Below are 16,804 nucleotides of genomic sequence, written 5' to 3' on the forward strand. Positions count from 1 at the left end.
TTCGTGAATTAATCCACCATTTTTCAATATTTTCCCCAATCCGTCAATCTGTCTATTGAGTCACCTGATCAACAAAAGAACTCCCCAACCAATTCATACTTAATTCATGTTCAACGATCCTTATTTCTATGAACTCATGCATACAGTTTAATGTACCCACCAGATTTTTTTTTTCCACCATTACCCATTAACTCTACACACCATCCATCCTTCTTGTCCACCAGTCACTCCCATCGATCGATCCAGTCATTCGTCTATCATGTGACCCTCTGGTTCTGCGCCTCCAAGCTGACACTTTTATTGTCTTTGGACAGGCAACTTTTGGTGATTTGAGATGCGGCACCCGGGGGGAAATCATTCGGATACAAAACAACAAAGAAGAAAAACCTCTGTACAGCCAACAGGATGTATTGTTTCAACTACTGCTCAAAACAAACAAAAGACTCATGAGGTGAAGACTACTTGTTGGAAACTAATCAAATGGCATACGAGGTGTTTCAGGGTGTGAGATAATTATCTGTCTCTCTCAGGACCAGATTTCAGATGGATTTTTTGCTTTTGGGGACGTTCACAATGAGACACTTTTCTCTTTTGTGCAGACCTATTTTCACTTCCGTAAAATCCCGAGCACAACTTTTGAAAACTAGCCATGCAATGTGCATTGGAAATCCAAACAGACTCCATCTTCCATTAGGTTAGATTTATTGAGATAATACTGACATTTGTAATCAATGGTGGTTGTCAGGCTTTGAAAACAACAAATAACATTTAAATGTTTTGGCAAGAACCCTTATGTGTTTTTATCAGAGCGCCGCCACCTTTTCTATATATCGAGCCATTTTCGTAGGTGACTTGATATCCTATAACAACTCGATGAAACATAATGTAGCTTCTTCATAAGGCGAAAAGGAATGAAAATGCTTGTCTCGCTTGATCTTCAGAACAAATGTGCATTGAGGGTCTCGGGATCTCTACATGGTGAGAAAAAACACAAAGGTATCACATCACATTTTTCTCCTTTCTTGTTTTTTTTTTTTTTGTCTGCTGTTATGATCATCCACAGTCTTTCAGCTAATAAATATCTTCAGGTTGGAGTCCTCTGGTCTGTTGGAGTCAAACTATAATACAAAGAGACATTGGGTGGGGAGTCGAGTCACTGTTGACTCTAAAGTTGGTGATCTTTTTCGCAAACGCAGTCCTAAATGAAGCCCCATTCCGTTTTCGGACTGTCCATCTATGACCAAAGTCACTATTGGGCTCTCGTTTCCAACAATCTTACCAAAAAATAAAATAAAATAAAAAATTATATCCAAGAGTCCTACTGTGGAATAAACGATGGCTGGTCCCCAACAGACGACTATCGTGTGACCTAGAAAGAGTAGAAAGAGAGAAGAGTTAGAAAGGAGTGTTCATAAACAACAATCCATAAAATGTACAATCAAGTGCATCTCTGCACCATCAATCATATGTGAAAGCGAACACCGCCTTCTGCAAATGGGGGGACTGCTATTATCGATTGTGTTGGTTTTTTTCTTCTTTTCTCTTTTGCTCTACCAACAACACTCAACCCAAAAGGCAATCATGATATGAAATCACGTGAAAATGAATCTACACTCACATTTGTGACTAGTTTGCTATTTAAGTGGTCCGAATAAAGCCTGTGCATAATATAATTAACTGCCACTGCTTTTGGATAGATTTCCCCCCAGCCATGTTGCCCAGAGAATAAAAGTTTTGCCACTTTTCCACTGAATTGTGGTGACTTAGTTTGGGGTAAGGCAGGTTGCCACTTTGAAATAACACTGCTGGAAGCATTGTACGCACATACTGATAATCAAATGCAAGCATTTTTTTTCCACCCAACAAATTCCTTTCATGGTCAGCAAAGGTCTGATGATGGGATCTGTGAAAGATAATACAGTACTAAGCGATAATCTGGTGGTGTGAGATGTGTTCAGAGTCATTTTCCCTCAGCGAACTGATCAGAAAATGGCTGAGGCCGACAATCGTGTATATTAAACACGTTCAACACTAACGATGGCAAACAGGTATTTGTGTGGTCAACGCAGAAGTTCGGCCAACCTCCGTGGTTGTGACGTGAAATTTTATTTTGGTCCTCAGTGCAGTGGAAAAGGGGATATTTTATAGGACTACATTGATTGTAAATACATGGTAAAGTTACAATCATTACTTTTACTCAATATGCAGCATTTCAAGAATATGTTCCAATCGTTCGCTTTTTTCATTTTTCAGGGCACTTGAAAAAGCTTCCATGTTTTATTCATATTTTTCCTCCATGAAAATAATATGACCTCACCCTAAAATAACCCAGAGGCCCAAAGGCAATCAGTTTGCAATCATAGGCAGGAAAAGAAATATCCACTTGACATTTGACGAGACTGCAATGGATAGAAACCGTGGAACATGTGATCTTTTTATGTTTTCTGCAGAAGGAATTTGGGATGATCTATTTGGTATAAAACAGTTAACTATCTTAAAATGAATTCTAAATGCCGGTAATCAATTTTAATGACTAAAGCTGTGCTTGGCATCGAAAGGGTCGTGACGCCCTCTTTTTCATGGCGAATTCTGGAAATCATAATCAAACTTTGACATTCATATAAGATCAGCAAGAGTGGCAAAAAAAATGTTTCACAATTGAGCATGGCTCCTCTGCATATGACACCTGCATCTGATTGGGACTCATTTCGAGAAATTCCCTTATAGGATTTCACCAATGTACGAGCCCTGGAATTGGCTTTTTGATTTCTCCATTCTGGGCATGGGTTCTTGAGACTTTTTCGAGCTTCCTATTATGAAAGACTTGTCTAGCCAGTTTAGTGTCCATTTGTCAAACTGGTGTCTGGGGCGCTTTTTTTTTCTTTTTTTTTTTGGTAACTTTCCAGTGCGCGCTGATGAATGAGTTCCATGGTCAAGACCTCTAAAATACATTCTCTTCCACCAGAATACACTCGCTGACAAAAGCTGGCGAGTTTTCGGGCATAGTTTAATCAACATGACAACCAGAGAGCTACCGTTGAGTGGGTGGAGGGAGGGGGGAGAGTAAATGAAAACAAGCAATTTCCACCATCTTAGTGCCCCCAAAATGTGATTTACTTGTCGGACAAACATTAATTAAGCCCCAAAATCTTGTACTTATCCAGAAAAAAAAACTTTTTTTACACAGAGTTCGAAATGACCCAAAGATATTTAATTGTAAAGATATTCACATGTTTTCGAACCCCAACAATAATTCAAGCATAATATGATTAGATCAATTCCATGATAATGAAATGAAACGAAAAACATTTGCGAATGCTAATAGTGTGTATCGTATGTACTGCATACTGTATATAAAAGCTGCAAAATCACAGCCCACAAGAGGTGACCCTCCGCTTCTTTCAATGGAATTCATAACCGTGATGCGTTCACAGCGCACACAAGAAACACCTGCCAAATGTGGGCCCTTTTCCGCCACCTGGCACCTCCGAATGTCTTTTGCTGCATTAGGAGCCAGTTGGCAACCAGAGAGCGCAGACATCATGCCACACTGACACATCCTACATAAGCAAGAGGGACAATCCTGACGGCATGCAAGGATGTATTTTGCAGCAGCTTCAAACATATGAAGTTCCGGTCAAATTGGAGCTGTTTTGGCATTTGATAGCAATGAAAAAACTCATCTTTTCACTCTGAAATTTGATCTACATATACTACAACGACAATATTTAATAAAGCTACAAAGTTAGTTGTATGCTGAGGCTGATTCGGGTCAAATTGAATTTAAATCGACTAAAAGGGATTTCAGATGTAGAACTGTGTGGAAAATGGTGGTGCCGGTGCAAATTCCCAAACTGTTATACTGCGCTTGCCGTCAATGTATTTCTTTTAAGGGACGGTTGTAACCGTTCAAAAGGGAGCTTGAGAGAGTCCTGAGAACTGTCTCTGCTTCCACCACATGGTCTTTCAATGGTTATGCAGGAACCTTGAAACAGTGAGAGTTCAAGTCATGTGTACCGGTACATGTATTTTTTCCGCGGCATCAGTCTCAGTGTTCAAGAGGGAGAGGGACACAGTCACATGAACTGTCTGTGTCCCCACCCCATTTGCGCAGGATGTTTCAGAATTGTGAAGAGTCAGTGGGGGGAATCTCGACATGTTGAAAGAGTAAAACAGCACAAGAATAATCACACATGTTAAACATAAGGAACAGAAGTCATATAGAGGTCAGAGAGCATGAAATCTGCAAAAACAAGTAGGAGGAGACCAGAGTTTGTTGTCACATGGGTAAGTTGACACGTTGCAATTATCATCCCCACCAGAGGTCCCATTTGAAAAGTGGAATACTAATGTTCTTCTTTGAGATCAGGGGTCGGGAACCTATGGCTCGCGAGCCAGGAGTGGCTCTTTTGATGATTGCATCTGGCTCGCAGATAAAACAAAATATTCTCGCTTTTTCACTGCTCATGTCCTATTCAGGGCTGCAGTTGCAGGAGCAATTTTAATTTGATGATTCTGGCCTATGTTGGCCATTGCTGGGGAAACAGGTAAATGCCCCCTTTTGAATCAGCCCGCTCAGTCATTAGCTCAAAGCTAATCCTTCGATGAATAAGATGGTGAAAAGAAAAAAAGATGATGAGTATGGTACACTTTAGGACGAATGGACCGACGGATTTGCCTTTGTGGAAAGAACAGGTTCTGCGGTGTGTCTAATTTGCAATGACAAAATACCATCGATGAAACCGTCGACTGTAAAGTGGCACTTTGCCATGTGCCATGCTACGTTCGCATCCAAACACCCTGCGAGAGACAGCAGAAAGGAAGCGTGCAAGTTACTGAGCAGGGTGCAAGCTAGCCAGCAGCAATATAAAATGTTTAGAAAGCATCTTCCAGATGAAAATCCTACCACTGACTTGTTAGAGGAGAGATTCAGGCTTCTTGACATACCTCAGTCAATGTTGTGTTTTAAGACAACTTTGAACAAGAGCGAGAATTAGCAAACGTGGTAGTTTGGGAAAACATTTTTCAGTCATTTTGGGCCGAGTTGACATGTGGCATATGCAAAGAATGGAGCAATGAAAAATGCGCCACTGGCAAACCATTTTACGTATGCCAGACGTGTAATTCGGATGATGAGTTTGACTAGTGAGGAAATTAGTTTGTCAGGTTTTGTTTGTGTGTTCTAAATTTTCCACTTGTCGGAACGACCATTATGTCCACACTTAAGGACCGTTTTAAGTTTCATGATGCTTTCTGTTTGACTTTTCGGTTTCCGGAAGGTAGAACGGGCATTTGAGGTTGCCATGACCAGCAGTTCCCAAGGATTTTAATCCAGTGCACGTTGCGTATTTTACGTTTGTTCAATCATGATTTCAATGAATATTTCAAGCTCAATGATAAACATTTTCTTTGGCTGACTTCAATGTTGACTTTCACGCAGCGAACAAGAACAGCAATAATTTTGCCCGTGTTCTATTGGTTGCTAAATGCAGTTTGACATTTTGAGACAATTTACACGATGGTGGAGCAACATGTTCTCACTGTTTATTTGATTGCTTATAAATCTGCACGGCCAAAAAATATGCAAATGACTGAATACAAAATATATTCCTGGGCATTTGGTCTTTCATATGATACTCATTTTGTTTATAGATGATTCATACATACATTCATACATGATATACATGAGATCTATTGATCCCAAGAATATATATAAAAGTGTAAAAAGTGTGACATCAAGCCTCAGTCTCCTCACCTTCAATGTAGCAAATACAGTTTGGTCTTTACCTTGAAACACTCATTCAGGATTCATTTTCAATTTAATACCCAACTCATTTCATCTTTATGTCAGACAGGCTACATCCGCTCTGCTCTTCCTGCTGTGTAAATATTTATTGACATTACAGTAACAGATGCTGCCCTTCCAAAGGGAATGCAGGTTTTCCAACAGTGTGATAATCCAAAGCAGAAGACGGCGATTACTGTTTTGGGATACGCCATCTCATTTTCACTTCGGGAAGAGTGCGAAAAAAAAAAAAAAGAAAAAGATGATTGTTACTCTCTGGCTACACTTGCGGCAGAAGGCGAGAGATGCGGCGGAGGCACGACCCAACACGATGGGGGTGTCATGGGTTATCGGTGAGTAATCACCTCAAGGGAGAAGGCTGAGAAGACGAAAGCTGCTCAGGGTTTGATGCGTGTAGGCTGCTTTAGGATCAGACAAAACACTTGTGCCTGGTGAAGGTTCAAAATCTTGTCTAAACACCTAACTCTGAATAGGTGGCAAAAGAACTGACACTCTGTACCTCAGTACACACACAGACACTTGTATCCGGATATACTCGGTAGTACGTCAGTCCTTAAGTGAAAAAGTACAGAATGTGAAATCCTATACAGTATTTCATGCTATACATAGTACTATATTTCACTGTCAGCCATTTTCAAACTGTTTGTATTGTTACGGTGGCTTACAAGAATATCGAAGAGTCATTTTTGAGGTGGTACCAATCTACTGTGAGCCGATGGCCAGTGTTAGGATTCATTCTTTGTGGGCATTTTTATTCAGCAAAAGTACATTACGCAGTGTCAGAAGTATTTTGGAAACAACTTACTGTACTGTATTTGTTTCTGAAATTTAAAAAAGTGGAACTTTCAACATAAAAAGTCACCTAAGCTTTGGACAAGCTTGCTTGCAAGGTGTGAGAGTGCGCAATAAAAAGGCCGCTGGTTGCCTTCACTTTCTGTTAATATTAATAAACCCAGGTGTGAGTGTGGTGGGAGCCACATTGTTGTTTTCCACATTTTATCAAGAAAAGCAATCCCTTGTGACCGTTCCGCACTCGGTGAGGATCATCGTTGCAGTCGTCAGGTGAGAAAAACATCAACGGCCTTTTGTGATGTAATTGAGAGGGAGATGCGCTCTTGACATTACGATTGTACTGTGAACGTAGCACAGTGTAGGTGATGAAAAGCAAAACAGTCACAATCAGTAAATGCGCAAAAGTGGGGTACACACATACAACTGTCATACAATAAACAATATCAAATGTATTATACATAAATGTTTTGGTGTTATAGTTTAGGCTTAAGCTAAAATAAAGGCAAATGAACAATGAAGTAATATGAGAGACAGGTCATTTTAACCCCAGCAATTATTGGACCGATGTGTCGCAGACGCCCGTCTCTCAGGCAGCCAAGTAGCTCGCATTGCGGTCGCCCTCCAACCAGACCATACTTCATGCAGTTGTAGTGGGGGCGAACATTATTACTATCCATCCGAAGATGCAGTTTGGCGTCAAAGTGCTTCAATTTGGGATCTGCCGCTGCTATGCTTGCAACAAGCCCCTGAGCTCAACTTTCAAATTTGCCAAACGTCAAAGTTGGACTGCAAAAAAAAAAATCAGCGTGTGAGGATGGCGCGGAAAATGGATGGATGAATGGTTGGAAGGACTTTGAAAAATACAGAGCATCGGATTTACAGTGATGAGGCCGACCCTCTGTCTGAGTGTGGGAGTTGACAGTGCCTCATTTTTTGATAGGTGGTGGAGGGCGTACCCGATGGGGATGGACTTGGAAAAAAAGTAAGTCAAGCTAATCCTTGTTTGACCCAAGTCAGGATAAGCAGTTTGGATAATGGATGAATGGATTTACTTGAGGGCGGCCCGCTGGTCCAGTGGTGAGCACAGCGACCTCACAGTGCAGAGGTACCGGGTTCAATTCCAGCTCCGGCCTCCCAGTGTGGAGTTTGCATGTTCTCCTCGGGCCTGCGTGGGTTTTCTCCGGGTACTCCGGTTTCCTCCCACATTCCAAAAACATGCATGGCAGGCTGATTGAACACTCTCAATTGTCCCTAGGTGTGAGTGTGAGCGTGGATGGTTGTTCGCCTCTGTGTGCCCTGTGATTGGCTGGCAACCGGTTCAGGGTGTCCCCCGCCTACTGCCCGAACACGGCTGCGATAGCCTCCAGCACCCCACGCGACCCTTGTGAGGATAAGTGGATCAGAAAATGGATGGATGGATGGATTTACTTGATTGATGCTAGATGGCAACATCTAAATTAATTTGCGCACTTGGCAAAGCCAAATATCATATTAGTTGTACGTCATCTCAGAGCAAACGACATTGGTCAAGTTACCTTCACAGGGCCCCGAATCAACTCTGCTGGAGTTGTCATGTCTGGTGTCTGTCTTTTTTCAGCTCCGGCTGCAGAGGAGGGTGTTCCCTACAGCTGCGCACCTGTTCTTTGCTGTAATCATCCTAGTATATAAGGACTCGCGTTTCTGCCATTCTTCATCGGATGAGTGAGTTTGTTCACTCTTGTGCATCATGTGTTGTTTTCTAGATCTCTCGCTCCTGAGTTATTGGCTATTGATTTTGGCTTTGTGTATTTGGACTCTTGCCGTTTGGATTTCTTTATTCTCGGAAATTACTCTTACCTTGCCTATTGCAAGCACCTTCTGTCCATGCTCTAGTTCCCTGGCTCTTTGTTGCTAGCGCTTTCTGTTTGTACTTTGTTGGTTTTGCATTTTTTTGTAAATAAACATTTTTGTTTTGCATTTTATCTACGTCTGCCTTCTTGGGATCCAAACATTATTCAGTTAATTCCCGAACATTGTCAGGAGTGTGGTTCTTGTGAGCTGAACTAAAGATGTAAGCGAGAGGGTTTTTGTTTTTCTTTCCATGAGAAGAATATATAACAAAGCTGCTGGTCAAGCTGAGTCACTTTTGATGGCTTTATTCAACAGCTGTATTATACAGAAGAATTGTATTCAGAGGATCAGAGAAAGCTACTAGGGCAGTCTTTGAATCCAAATATACTCAAGTAAATATCTGTTCCAAGTTTCGTAGAAAATAGATGTAGAAAATATGATTCATAGTGATTAAGTAGGGCAAATGTATCACTTGAGAGCACTAGTAAAAATATGAAATGAAAGGGAGTGAAACCAGACCTGCTGTATGCTAAATGCCAAACTGAAGGCAACTCTTCTTTGCTGCCTCCTCTTTGGGAGCCTGACCACAACTTCAAACAACTTATGGCTGCTCAACAGGCTGCTGGCGGAACAGCAGGTGGCCAACATAAAGGACCATCACACTAGGGTCTAAGACACAGAAGGCACTGCATGAATTTGTTTTGAAAGAGATATATTTGCAAATTCCTCTTTAATTGATTATTTTGTTTGGGTTGTTTTTCTTGCTCTTTTTTTTTTTTGTGTGTGTGTGACAAATGTGTTTCTTTTTAAAGTGCTCCAGCAATGAAGTTGAGCTTGAAAGTGTCTTGAACCACTGTTTTACTAAGTTTAACCCTTTCTTGCACCCTGTAAACCGATAACATGATAAGCTGTCCACTGTAGTAACCGCTGTCCCTAAAAGGGTTAAATGAAGTTTGATTACGTTTAAAGCATGTGGGAGGGCTAAAACTACGTGATGGTGTCTCTGTACTGCGAATATTCATTGATTACGGGTTGGTCTGGAACACATTCCAGATGGTAAATAGAATCTGACCGTATACAGCAGGACATCCACCCTGGCTCATGCAGACATCTTTGGAGATCATCATTCAAAACCAATAAATTTGCAAGTGCACCCTGAACATTTGAAGAGCAGTTGATATTTTAGAGTTCTGGTCACTAGAACAACCATCAAAAATTGTCAGTGGTAAGGAGCTGAAAAGTAACTTGACAAAATCATTTGAAATCAATCGTGTTCTTGCTTTCTATTTTCATGGCATAAAGTGTCTAAAACGCTCACTGAGTCATTGTGCTTGTGATGATTTCTTCTTGGGCCACCTCGCTTGTCTCCACCCATGTTTCTGCCTCCCCCCGTGGCAGTGTTGGAGAGCCTGAATTATTAACCCGGCTAAAATAAAAGACTCCGCTTCGTCCGGGTCTCCTGTAGACATGAATAATGGACAAGGTGGCTCGGCGACACAGCGTTTGACGAGTCAAACACGGAACGGGGCAAGGGGGCAGAGAGGTTTAAGGGGGTGCCATGACAGATGGCCAACACCAGCCGAGTCCTCAATCTCCGTCCCACTTCCACTTCAAGTCTCCCTCGCACCCCCGAGCGCGACCTGATATGTGATAATTGCTTTTCTGTTTCGGATGTTCTTGAGTGTCGAGTGCTTCCGCGACTCATTTAACACTCAAAACACCTGAAAGTTAGGATGTGTTAGCATACATCTCAATTTCCACTTTTTTTTTTTTAAACTAAAATTATACACTACTCTCCTCCATCAACACTATACAAGAATGGAATAGGACTGTCATGATTCTGTTTGTGACCAACAGGTGGCACTGTAGGGCTCACCCTGCAGCTGCACACCTGTTGGTCGTTATGTAATTAGGAGTATAAAAGGACTCCCGCCCGACCATTCATGGTTGGGTCATTGTTTGCTTCCATCATGTTAGTTGCTGTCACGGTTTCTGTTGGTTTGTGTTTATCACTTTGTTTTTTGCTTATCCCATGGTTTTGTTTGCTACTTTGGATTCGTTTTGTTTTCCAGACTTTGTGTGTTCTGGATTTAGTTTCTGTGTTTTAATACAATTCTTCGAGTACAACCTGCTCCTCCCTCCTGCCTGCTTTTTGGGGTGCACCACCACCCTGCAATGTGACATGGAACTATGCCACATACATCTCCATATTTATTTAATAGCTTATCAAATGTAAATCAAATACTTCTTGCTACCAAAGATGCAGATTATTAACTGTGTTGATGCTTGTAAATGGCGAAAGACATGTCTGGGTGGTGGAGCTGGGTTCGCTTTGAAAAAAAACAATCAAAGGACAGAAAAATGTTATGAGCCAGCTGGCTGACCTTTGAGGTGAATTTGAAATCCAATTGGTGATATAGTTTAAGTTCAATTGGCCAGTACCAATGATTCTGAAGACCTTGGCCAAATTAGGTTGTTATGACGACACATAATGGATTGGACAAAAAACAAATCAAACATCCACATACACATTCTGGAATCACTGCAGCCAAGTGATACACTATGAAATTAAGAGAATCCATTACTGGGGAAACATTAACCCTTTCAGGGACAGCGATTACTGAAGTGGACAGCTTTTCATGTTATCAGGTTACAGGGTGCATGAAAGGGTTAATATAAGTTAATGGAACAAATCTTCAATTTCCGTTGTAAATTGAATAGCCTACCGCTGCTAGTAATTTATTATGCCCTGATTAATATCTGCAAAGTGTATGATTACAGCCCACCTTGGTGGTCTTCACTTTGTTGCCTGTACTGCAACTCCATCCTTTAAAGTCCGGCAGCACTTTGCACTCTTCGCCGTCCATGCAGGGATGCATCTGGCACCACCACTTCTGAGCCACAATGGATGCTGTCGAAAAAAAGTGAAGCAGAAATGAAAAAAAATAATAATAATTTAAATGAATGAGAATTTTCACTGTAAATCAAGAATAAATCAGAAGAAGTTGAACGCATCCAAATTGTAAGAGTAGGTCAATAATTTACTCCCAAAGGATACGGCATTGTACGTGTTATGAACGGCGACTGAATAATCTTGTCTTACAGTAATTTACTCACTGGCAAAAATATGCAATGGGCCTGTTTAAAAGAACACAAAACTGATCCACGAACTGATTGTGTTGTATGAAAGACAACAGGTGGATACGTAGATTTGTTGGACCTTGTGCCATGAAATGGAAGCGCATTTAATTGCTCTGATTTTCACTGTACATCGCTGCCATAGCCAGATGAAGAAAGATATATTTATATTTAATGAATAATCATTTCTCAGAATTACTGCTCAATAATGGATGGCAATTATTGGATTATTATTATAATTACCGGTTGTATGAGCCCCATGGAAGGTTGGGGTGCTGGAGTTGGGTACCTGCAAAACTATGCCTGTCAAGTTGACAAAAGGGACAAAAAAAACAAAACAAAACCCCAGAACTGTCCTCTTTGTCTGAACTTATAATGTAAAACTTTTTTCAGTCGCTTTCTTGGTAAGTAAATCCATTTGCTCAGCACAGTGAAGCTCATAAATAATATCCAATGTTTTTTTTTTGTTTTGTTTTTTTGTTTTTTTTTCTTACAATATCCTACTATTTTAAATGTGCAGCAAGGGTTGTAAAGCAAAACAACCCATGCTGGCTCTGAATCTCTGAAGCTGTCAAAGTGCTGCCCAGAGTGACTAGACAAGTGTCAACACAGAGGAAGCTCCTGTCAGGGGAAACTTGAGTTATGGATTGATTCAGTTGCAACAGAGGCCACAATTGACGTGATATTAAATGACCCGGTCTGGATGCTGTCTCCTCCGGAGAATTGCTCGAGCTTCAACAAGCGAATGCTGAGTGAATCAACTGATTTGATCTCTATTTATGGCCCACGGCCCAAATAATCAAATCAAAACTGCATGGCTGCACAGCATTTTTTTCAGTTTTTTTTTTCCCAAATCTTATTTTCTAGCCAGAGCAAGAAAAAAGAGACCGGCTTTTTACCATCCACGCAAGATGGAGCCGCCCTCGTCGTTCCTGCCACTTGTCCCGGAAAGCAGGAGCATTTGACAGTCTGCGATCGCTCCTCGATCTTGTTCTTGTTGCAACATCGGTGCGCGGCAATCACCTCGCAGGTCCCTGCCTTCACGTGAACTGGAAGCACAAAAAGCAACATTTGTTAGTATTTACTGATACAAATCCTACCTTTGGACCTCACTTTTGACCACCTACATTCTCTTTGCCTACAAGTGCATTGTGGTGCTAATACATATAGAAAATAATGCTTTGCAGCAGGGGAAGTTAAAATATGCAGTCTTCATAATAAATCAATATGAACAGAGATTTGACATATGCATTGCAGGTCTTTTTGCGGGAGTTGAATATGGGAAACGAATCCTATTTTGATTATGTTATATCTATGATATGAGGTTTTGACACCAAACTAACAAAATTAGTTCAGATAAGGTAGTTAGCTTTTAAAGTGGAGATGGGAATTATTTTTTCAATTGAATATACCGTCACATAAACTAATAGTAATAACTGTAATAAGAATATAGTTGTAGTAGGAGTAGTAGTACTGATAGTAATGTTAGTAGAAGTGCTACAACTAGTAGCAGGTTCAATCGAAAAAGTAGAAGTGATAGTAAAAGTTAGAGTAATGGTGGTAGTAGTATAGAGTATAAATAGGAATACTGTAATTATTATAACACAAGTGGAAGTACTTGTAGTTGTAGAAAAAGTAGTTTTAACGATAGCAGTAAGCCACGGTAGTGGCACTGTACAAAAAATGTTGGGTGAACTCAAAATCAAAAGGAAACACACTTTGGTAACATTTAATGTTCAGCAACTCAACAAAATGTTGGAAGTTTTGTTGTTGTGATCATTGACTTTCCTGCATTTCACAACCAAAGAAAACAGAACACAGAACGGTTGCCCATTTTATTGGACCCCAACTTCAAGATACAACTTGCTTGCTTTGTTGCGCTAACATTGTTGCCATAAATGTCAGTAATTTATATTTTCAAATGTTTCCCACATAAATTGTTGTTTTAGCCCAAAAAATACAAGTCGTGTTTTTTTTAAAGTGTAGTAGTAATGGTAGTAGTATTGGAAGTACTGTGGTAGTAGTAGTAGTAGTAATAGCAATTATAGTAATAGCAGAAATATAGTGATGCAATAGTAGCAGTAAGTGTCATCAAATTGTAGTCGTTGAACTAGTAGTAGAAGTAATAGAAGTAATTGCAGCAGTAGTACTAATCGCAGCAGTTTTAGTTGCTAGGCGTATGTGGCCAAGAATAACTTTTATACAAATCTTTCCTACTTTCACGTTATTTTGGTGAGTTCAAACAACTCCTTTGTATCCAAATGACTATTGGCGGTATCTTTTGCAGAAACAACAATTACGGCTGTTTGATTTTTGCAAACTGTCAATCTCAACCTTTGTAACCGGGTTTCATGTTGGCTTTGATGCCATGTAGCGTATGTATTCTACTGCCTGAGCACCTCTGTTATCATATCACACTGAGATGCTGACCAAGCAGCAGTGTTTGGATGGGGGGGGAAAAAATAACCTGACTGAAGAGTTCATCTCCCACATAACGGTGCAATGCTTTCATTGTTGAACACACAGAAGCTTGCTCAGTGAGCCCTCATGTATTATGCATGCACACCTGAGGAGTTCACACGTTGTACCACAAACACACGCAGAGGAAATGTTCAATGCAATTGCACCATTGAGGAGCCATTTGTCTGTCAACAAGCAGATGCTTCTACTTTAATCTGGCGTTGTGGAGCAAAGGAAGGTTGAGCTGCAGAACCTTCGTGAACCCCCTCGCTCCCCTTTTGGTATTAAGAGTCTTGTGAGGGCCTTGGAGTAATTTCTGAGTACAAGCTTGCCTCAAACATCCAAACATCACAACTCGTTTAAATCCAGGTCAACCCCCATGCGGAGGAACTCAGTCCGGCCCCGCTTGGCATGATATCCTTGAGCGCTAGTTACTCCACTGACCCTGCACCCCTTATAAAGGACAAGTGGGTATACTTCCCCCCACCTTTGTGAAAAGACATTAGATACGCCTGCGCAATCTAATTAGGTCCATTGCAAGTGGCGTGTTCGCAAAGAAAGCATGTCCAATGTGACCACAACCACTGGGCATCCTCCATTATTGTTCTGTTCAGTGATCACCCACATATTTGTGGTCCACTATTCGGGATTTCACCCACAGTGGTGGCTTGAGGTTCAAGTTAAATTTTTTTCCGTGAACACGCTATTAACATACATGTGGACAGTCACAGCGCCTCAGTAAGCCGCAGGGATATTTGTCGTTCTTTGCAGAGGATAAAGAATATATGCATTTGAGTATTGTTATACAGTATCATAAGTTTAAATATGTGTTCCTGAAAGGGCTATCACACTGAAAATTTCCAAGTGGGCTTCGGCTGTTTCTTTTGTCTAAAATGCTTGGTCTAACTTTAACTACCAGAAGACTGTATTTTCCTAGTTTGACTAATTAAAGGGGAAGTCTTGTTCAAAATGTTCTATCTGCCGCCAGTATTATAAACATATTTCTGGTTAATACTGCGTTTGTGGTACATGAATTAAGCAGAAAAATCCACCCATTTTTATCCATGTCAGGGGGCGGCCATTTTTGCCTTGTATGGAAACATGCTGTCGACTGAAAATGACATCACAGCGGGCTTTGAATCAGGATGCTGTGTTTCGACTCATAGCGCACGTAGAACATATCATTGTAAAGAACATTTTTGAGTTGACTTCCCCTTTAATGATGCCAAGAAACGTGGGCCCGTGGAGTCTTCCAGCCAACACAGGTGAAGAAGATCCTTATATTGTCTTGGTCATGCCCACACAGGAGCGTGGCTTAACCTATTAATGTGTTGGATTTTTTCGGGATGTTTGAGTTAACTTGTTTCAACTGGCATGTGTGCCAACGGGTGCAAACTGACAGGAAGACACGAGGCCATAGCAAGTACAAAGGTCACAGCAATATATTGGTCAAGCTCAAGTCACTTATGTGTGCCAAAGAGGCTTAAGACTAACAAGGCTGTGACATCAATGTTAGCTATAGCTGAGAAGGACAAAATAAAAGCAGAATTCATCCTATATAGAGGCAAAACTTCATTACCAACCTGACATCAATTATACCTCAACTAGTGTACTGGCTCTGCTGCGGTGAATGCAGCATACATGTCGTCAAACACAAATAATCCCCATATCCTTATCGACAACCGTTGCAACTGACTTTGGCCAACACTTGAAAATGGCAGATCTTGACCCAGGCTAGCGCCCAAGTCATGGGAGGAGCAACTTGAAGTGGCGGGGTGGGCATTATGTAAATTAGCCTGTCTGTCACAGGCCGCAAAATGCAGAATGGCTTTCTCATAACACATTTTCAGAAAAAGGCGGCTCACAAAAGAATTCCTTGGTTGTTTAATTTCACACTTGAAGGGTGACCAGGAACTCCAGAGACCTAACTATTTATATACAAGCAATTAAAAAGTAAATTTTCCAGAATATGTCTCGCCTCGAAAGTTTGCAGTAGTGTCCAACTTCACTCTATCATAATTAAAACTGTTTCTAATGGTTTGTTGACCGTAAACTACCGGTACATAGGGAGGCTCTTTGTGTGATGCAGTGCAGCTTTATGCCGCTGCATACAACAGTAATAATTACACTAATTTATCAATGGAAATTGTGTTCTTTGGACCATTTTCAGATTTTTTTTTCCCATCCTCCAAACACAGCAGATTGAGTTGATGCCAAAAAGCTAAACTTTGCTTTCATCTGACCGCAGTACCCCCCCCCCCCAACCTTGTGGATAACTGAAGGCGGATCAGAATTCATTAGAGCGAAATGCGTTATCAACTCTTTTCTTGGTGAGGAGGTCCCAGTTGCCTTCAGGTCATTAACATGATCATCTCTTTAGCCTGCTTATGTGAAACATTATGTTGTCAGTTAAACTACTCAACTCAACTCAACTGTATTTATAGAGCACTTTCAAACAGCCGTCGCTGCATACAAACTGCTGTACATGGAGCAACTATCATATATACAACAATAAAGCAATAAATCAGGAACCAGGACGGTAGAAAGCACCAAACAGTAAAACTAAGATCAAGTCTGAGTCATGCTGAGTCAAATGCCAAAGAATACAAGTGAGTTTTGAGGCGGGTTTTAAAGATGGGGAGCGAGGGGGCTTGCCGAATGTTCAGTGGGAGGTCATTCCAGAGAGAGGGACCAGCAACGGAAAAGGCACGATCCTCTCCTAGCCTCCATTTGGTTCTTGGTACTTCTAATAATGTCTGGTCCGCAGACCTGAGGCGC

The 16,804-nt window shown here is 41.1% G+C and overlaps 1 protein-coding gene and 1 long non-coding RNA gene across 3 annotated transcripts in view; one reads left to right on the forward strand and one right to left on the reverse strand.

Moving 5' to 3' along the window:
• Positions 1-690: 690 nt before the first annotated feature.
• tafa3a (TAFA chemokine like family member 3a) overlaps positions 691-16,804 on the reverse strand; it is a 111,512-nt gene continuing 95,398 nt past the window's right edge. For both annotated transcript variants that reach the window (XM_019858490.1, XM_019858481.1), the window contains 3 exons: positions 12,466-12,615; positions 11,215-11,339; positions 691-1,369 (listed from right to left, as the gene is read on the reverse strand). In XM_019858490.1, the coding sequence (XP_019714049.1) occupies positions 1,358-1,369; positions 11,215-11,339; positions 12,466-12,615 (287 nt within the window). In that variant the 3' untranslated portion in view covers positions 691-1,357. The remainder of the gene's footprint in view (positions 1,370-11,214; positions 11,340-12,465; positions 12,616-16,804) is intronic.
• On the forward strand, positions 9,221-16,627 carry LOC109508482 (uncharacterized). Its single transcript, XR_002166670.1, has 3 exons — positions 9,221-9,379; positions 16,228-16,232; positions 16,616-16,627. It is a non-coding gene; the product is annotated as an uncharacterized LOC109508482 (long non-coding RNA).

Source organism: Hippocampus comes, unplaced genomic scaffold (assembly GCF_001891065.2).
Source record: "Hippocampus comes isolate QL1 unplaced genomic scaffold, H_comes_QL1_v1.1 scaffold17, whole genome shotgun sequence".
Taxonomy (NCBI): domain Eukaryota; kingdom Metazoa; phylum Chordata; class Actinopteri; order Syngnathiformes; family Syngnathidae; genus Hippocampus; species Hippocampus comes.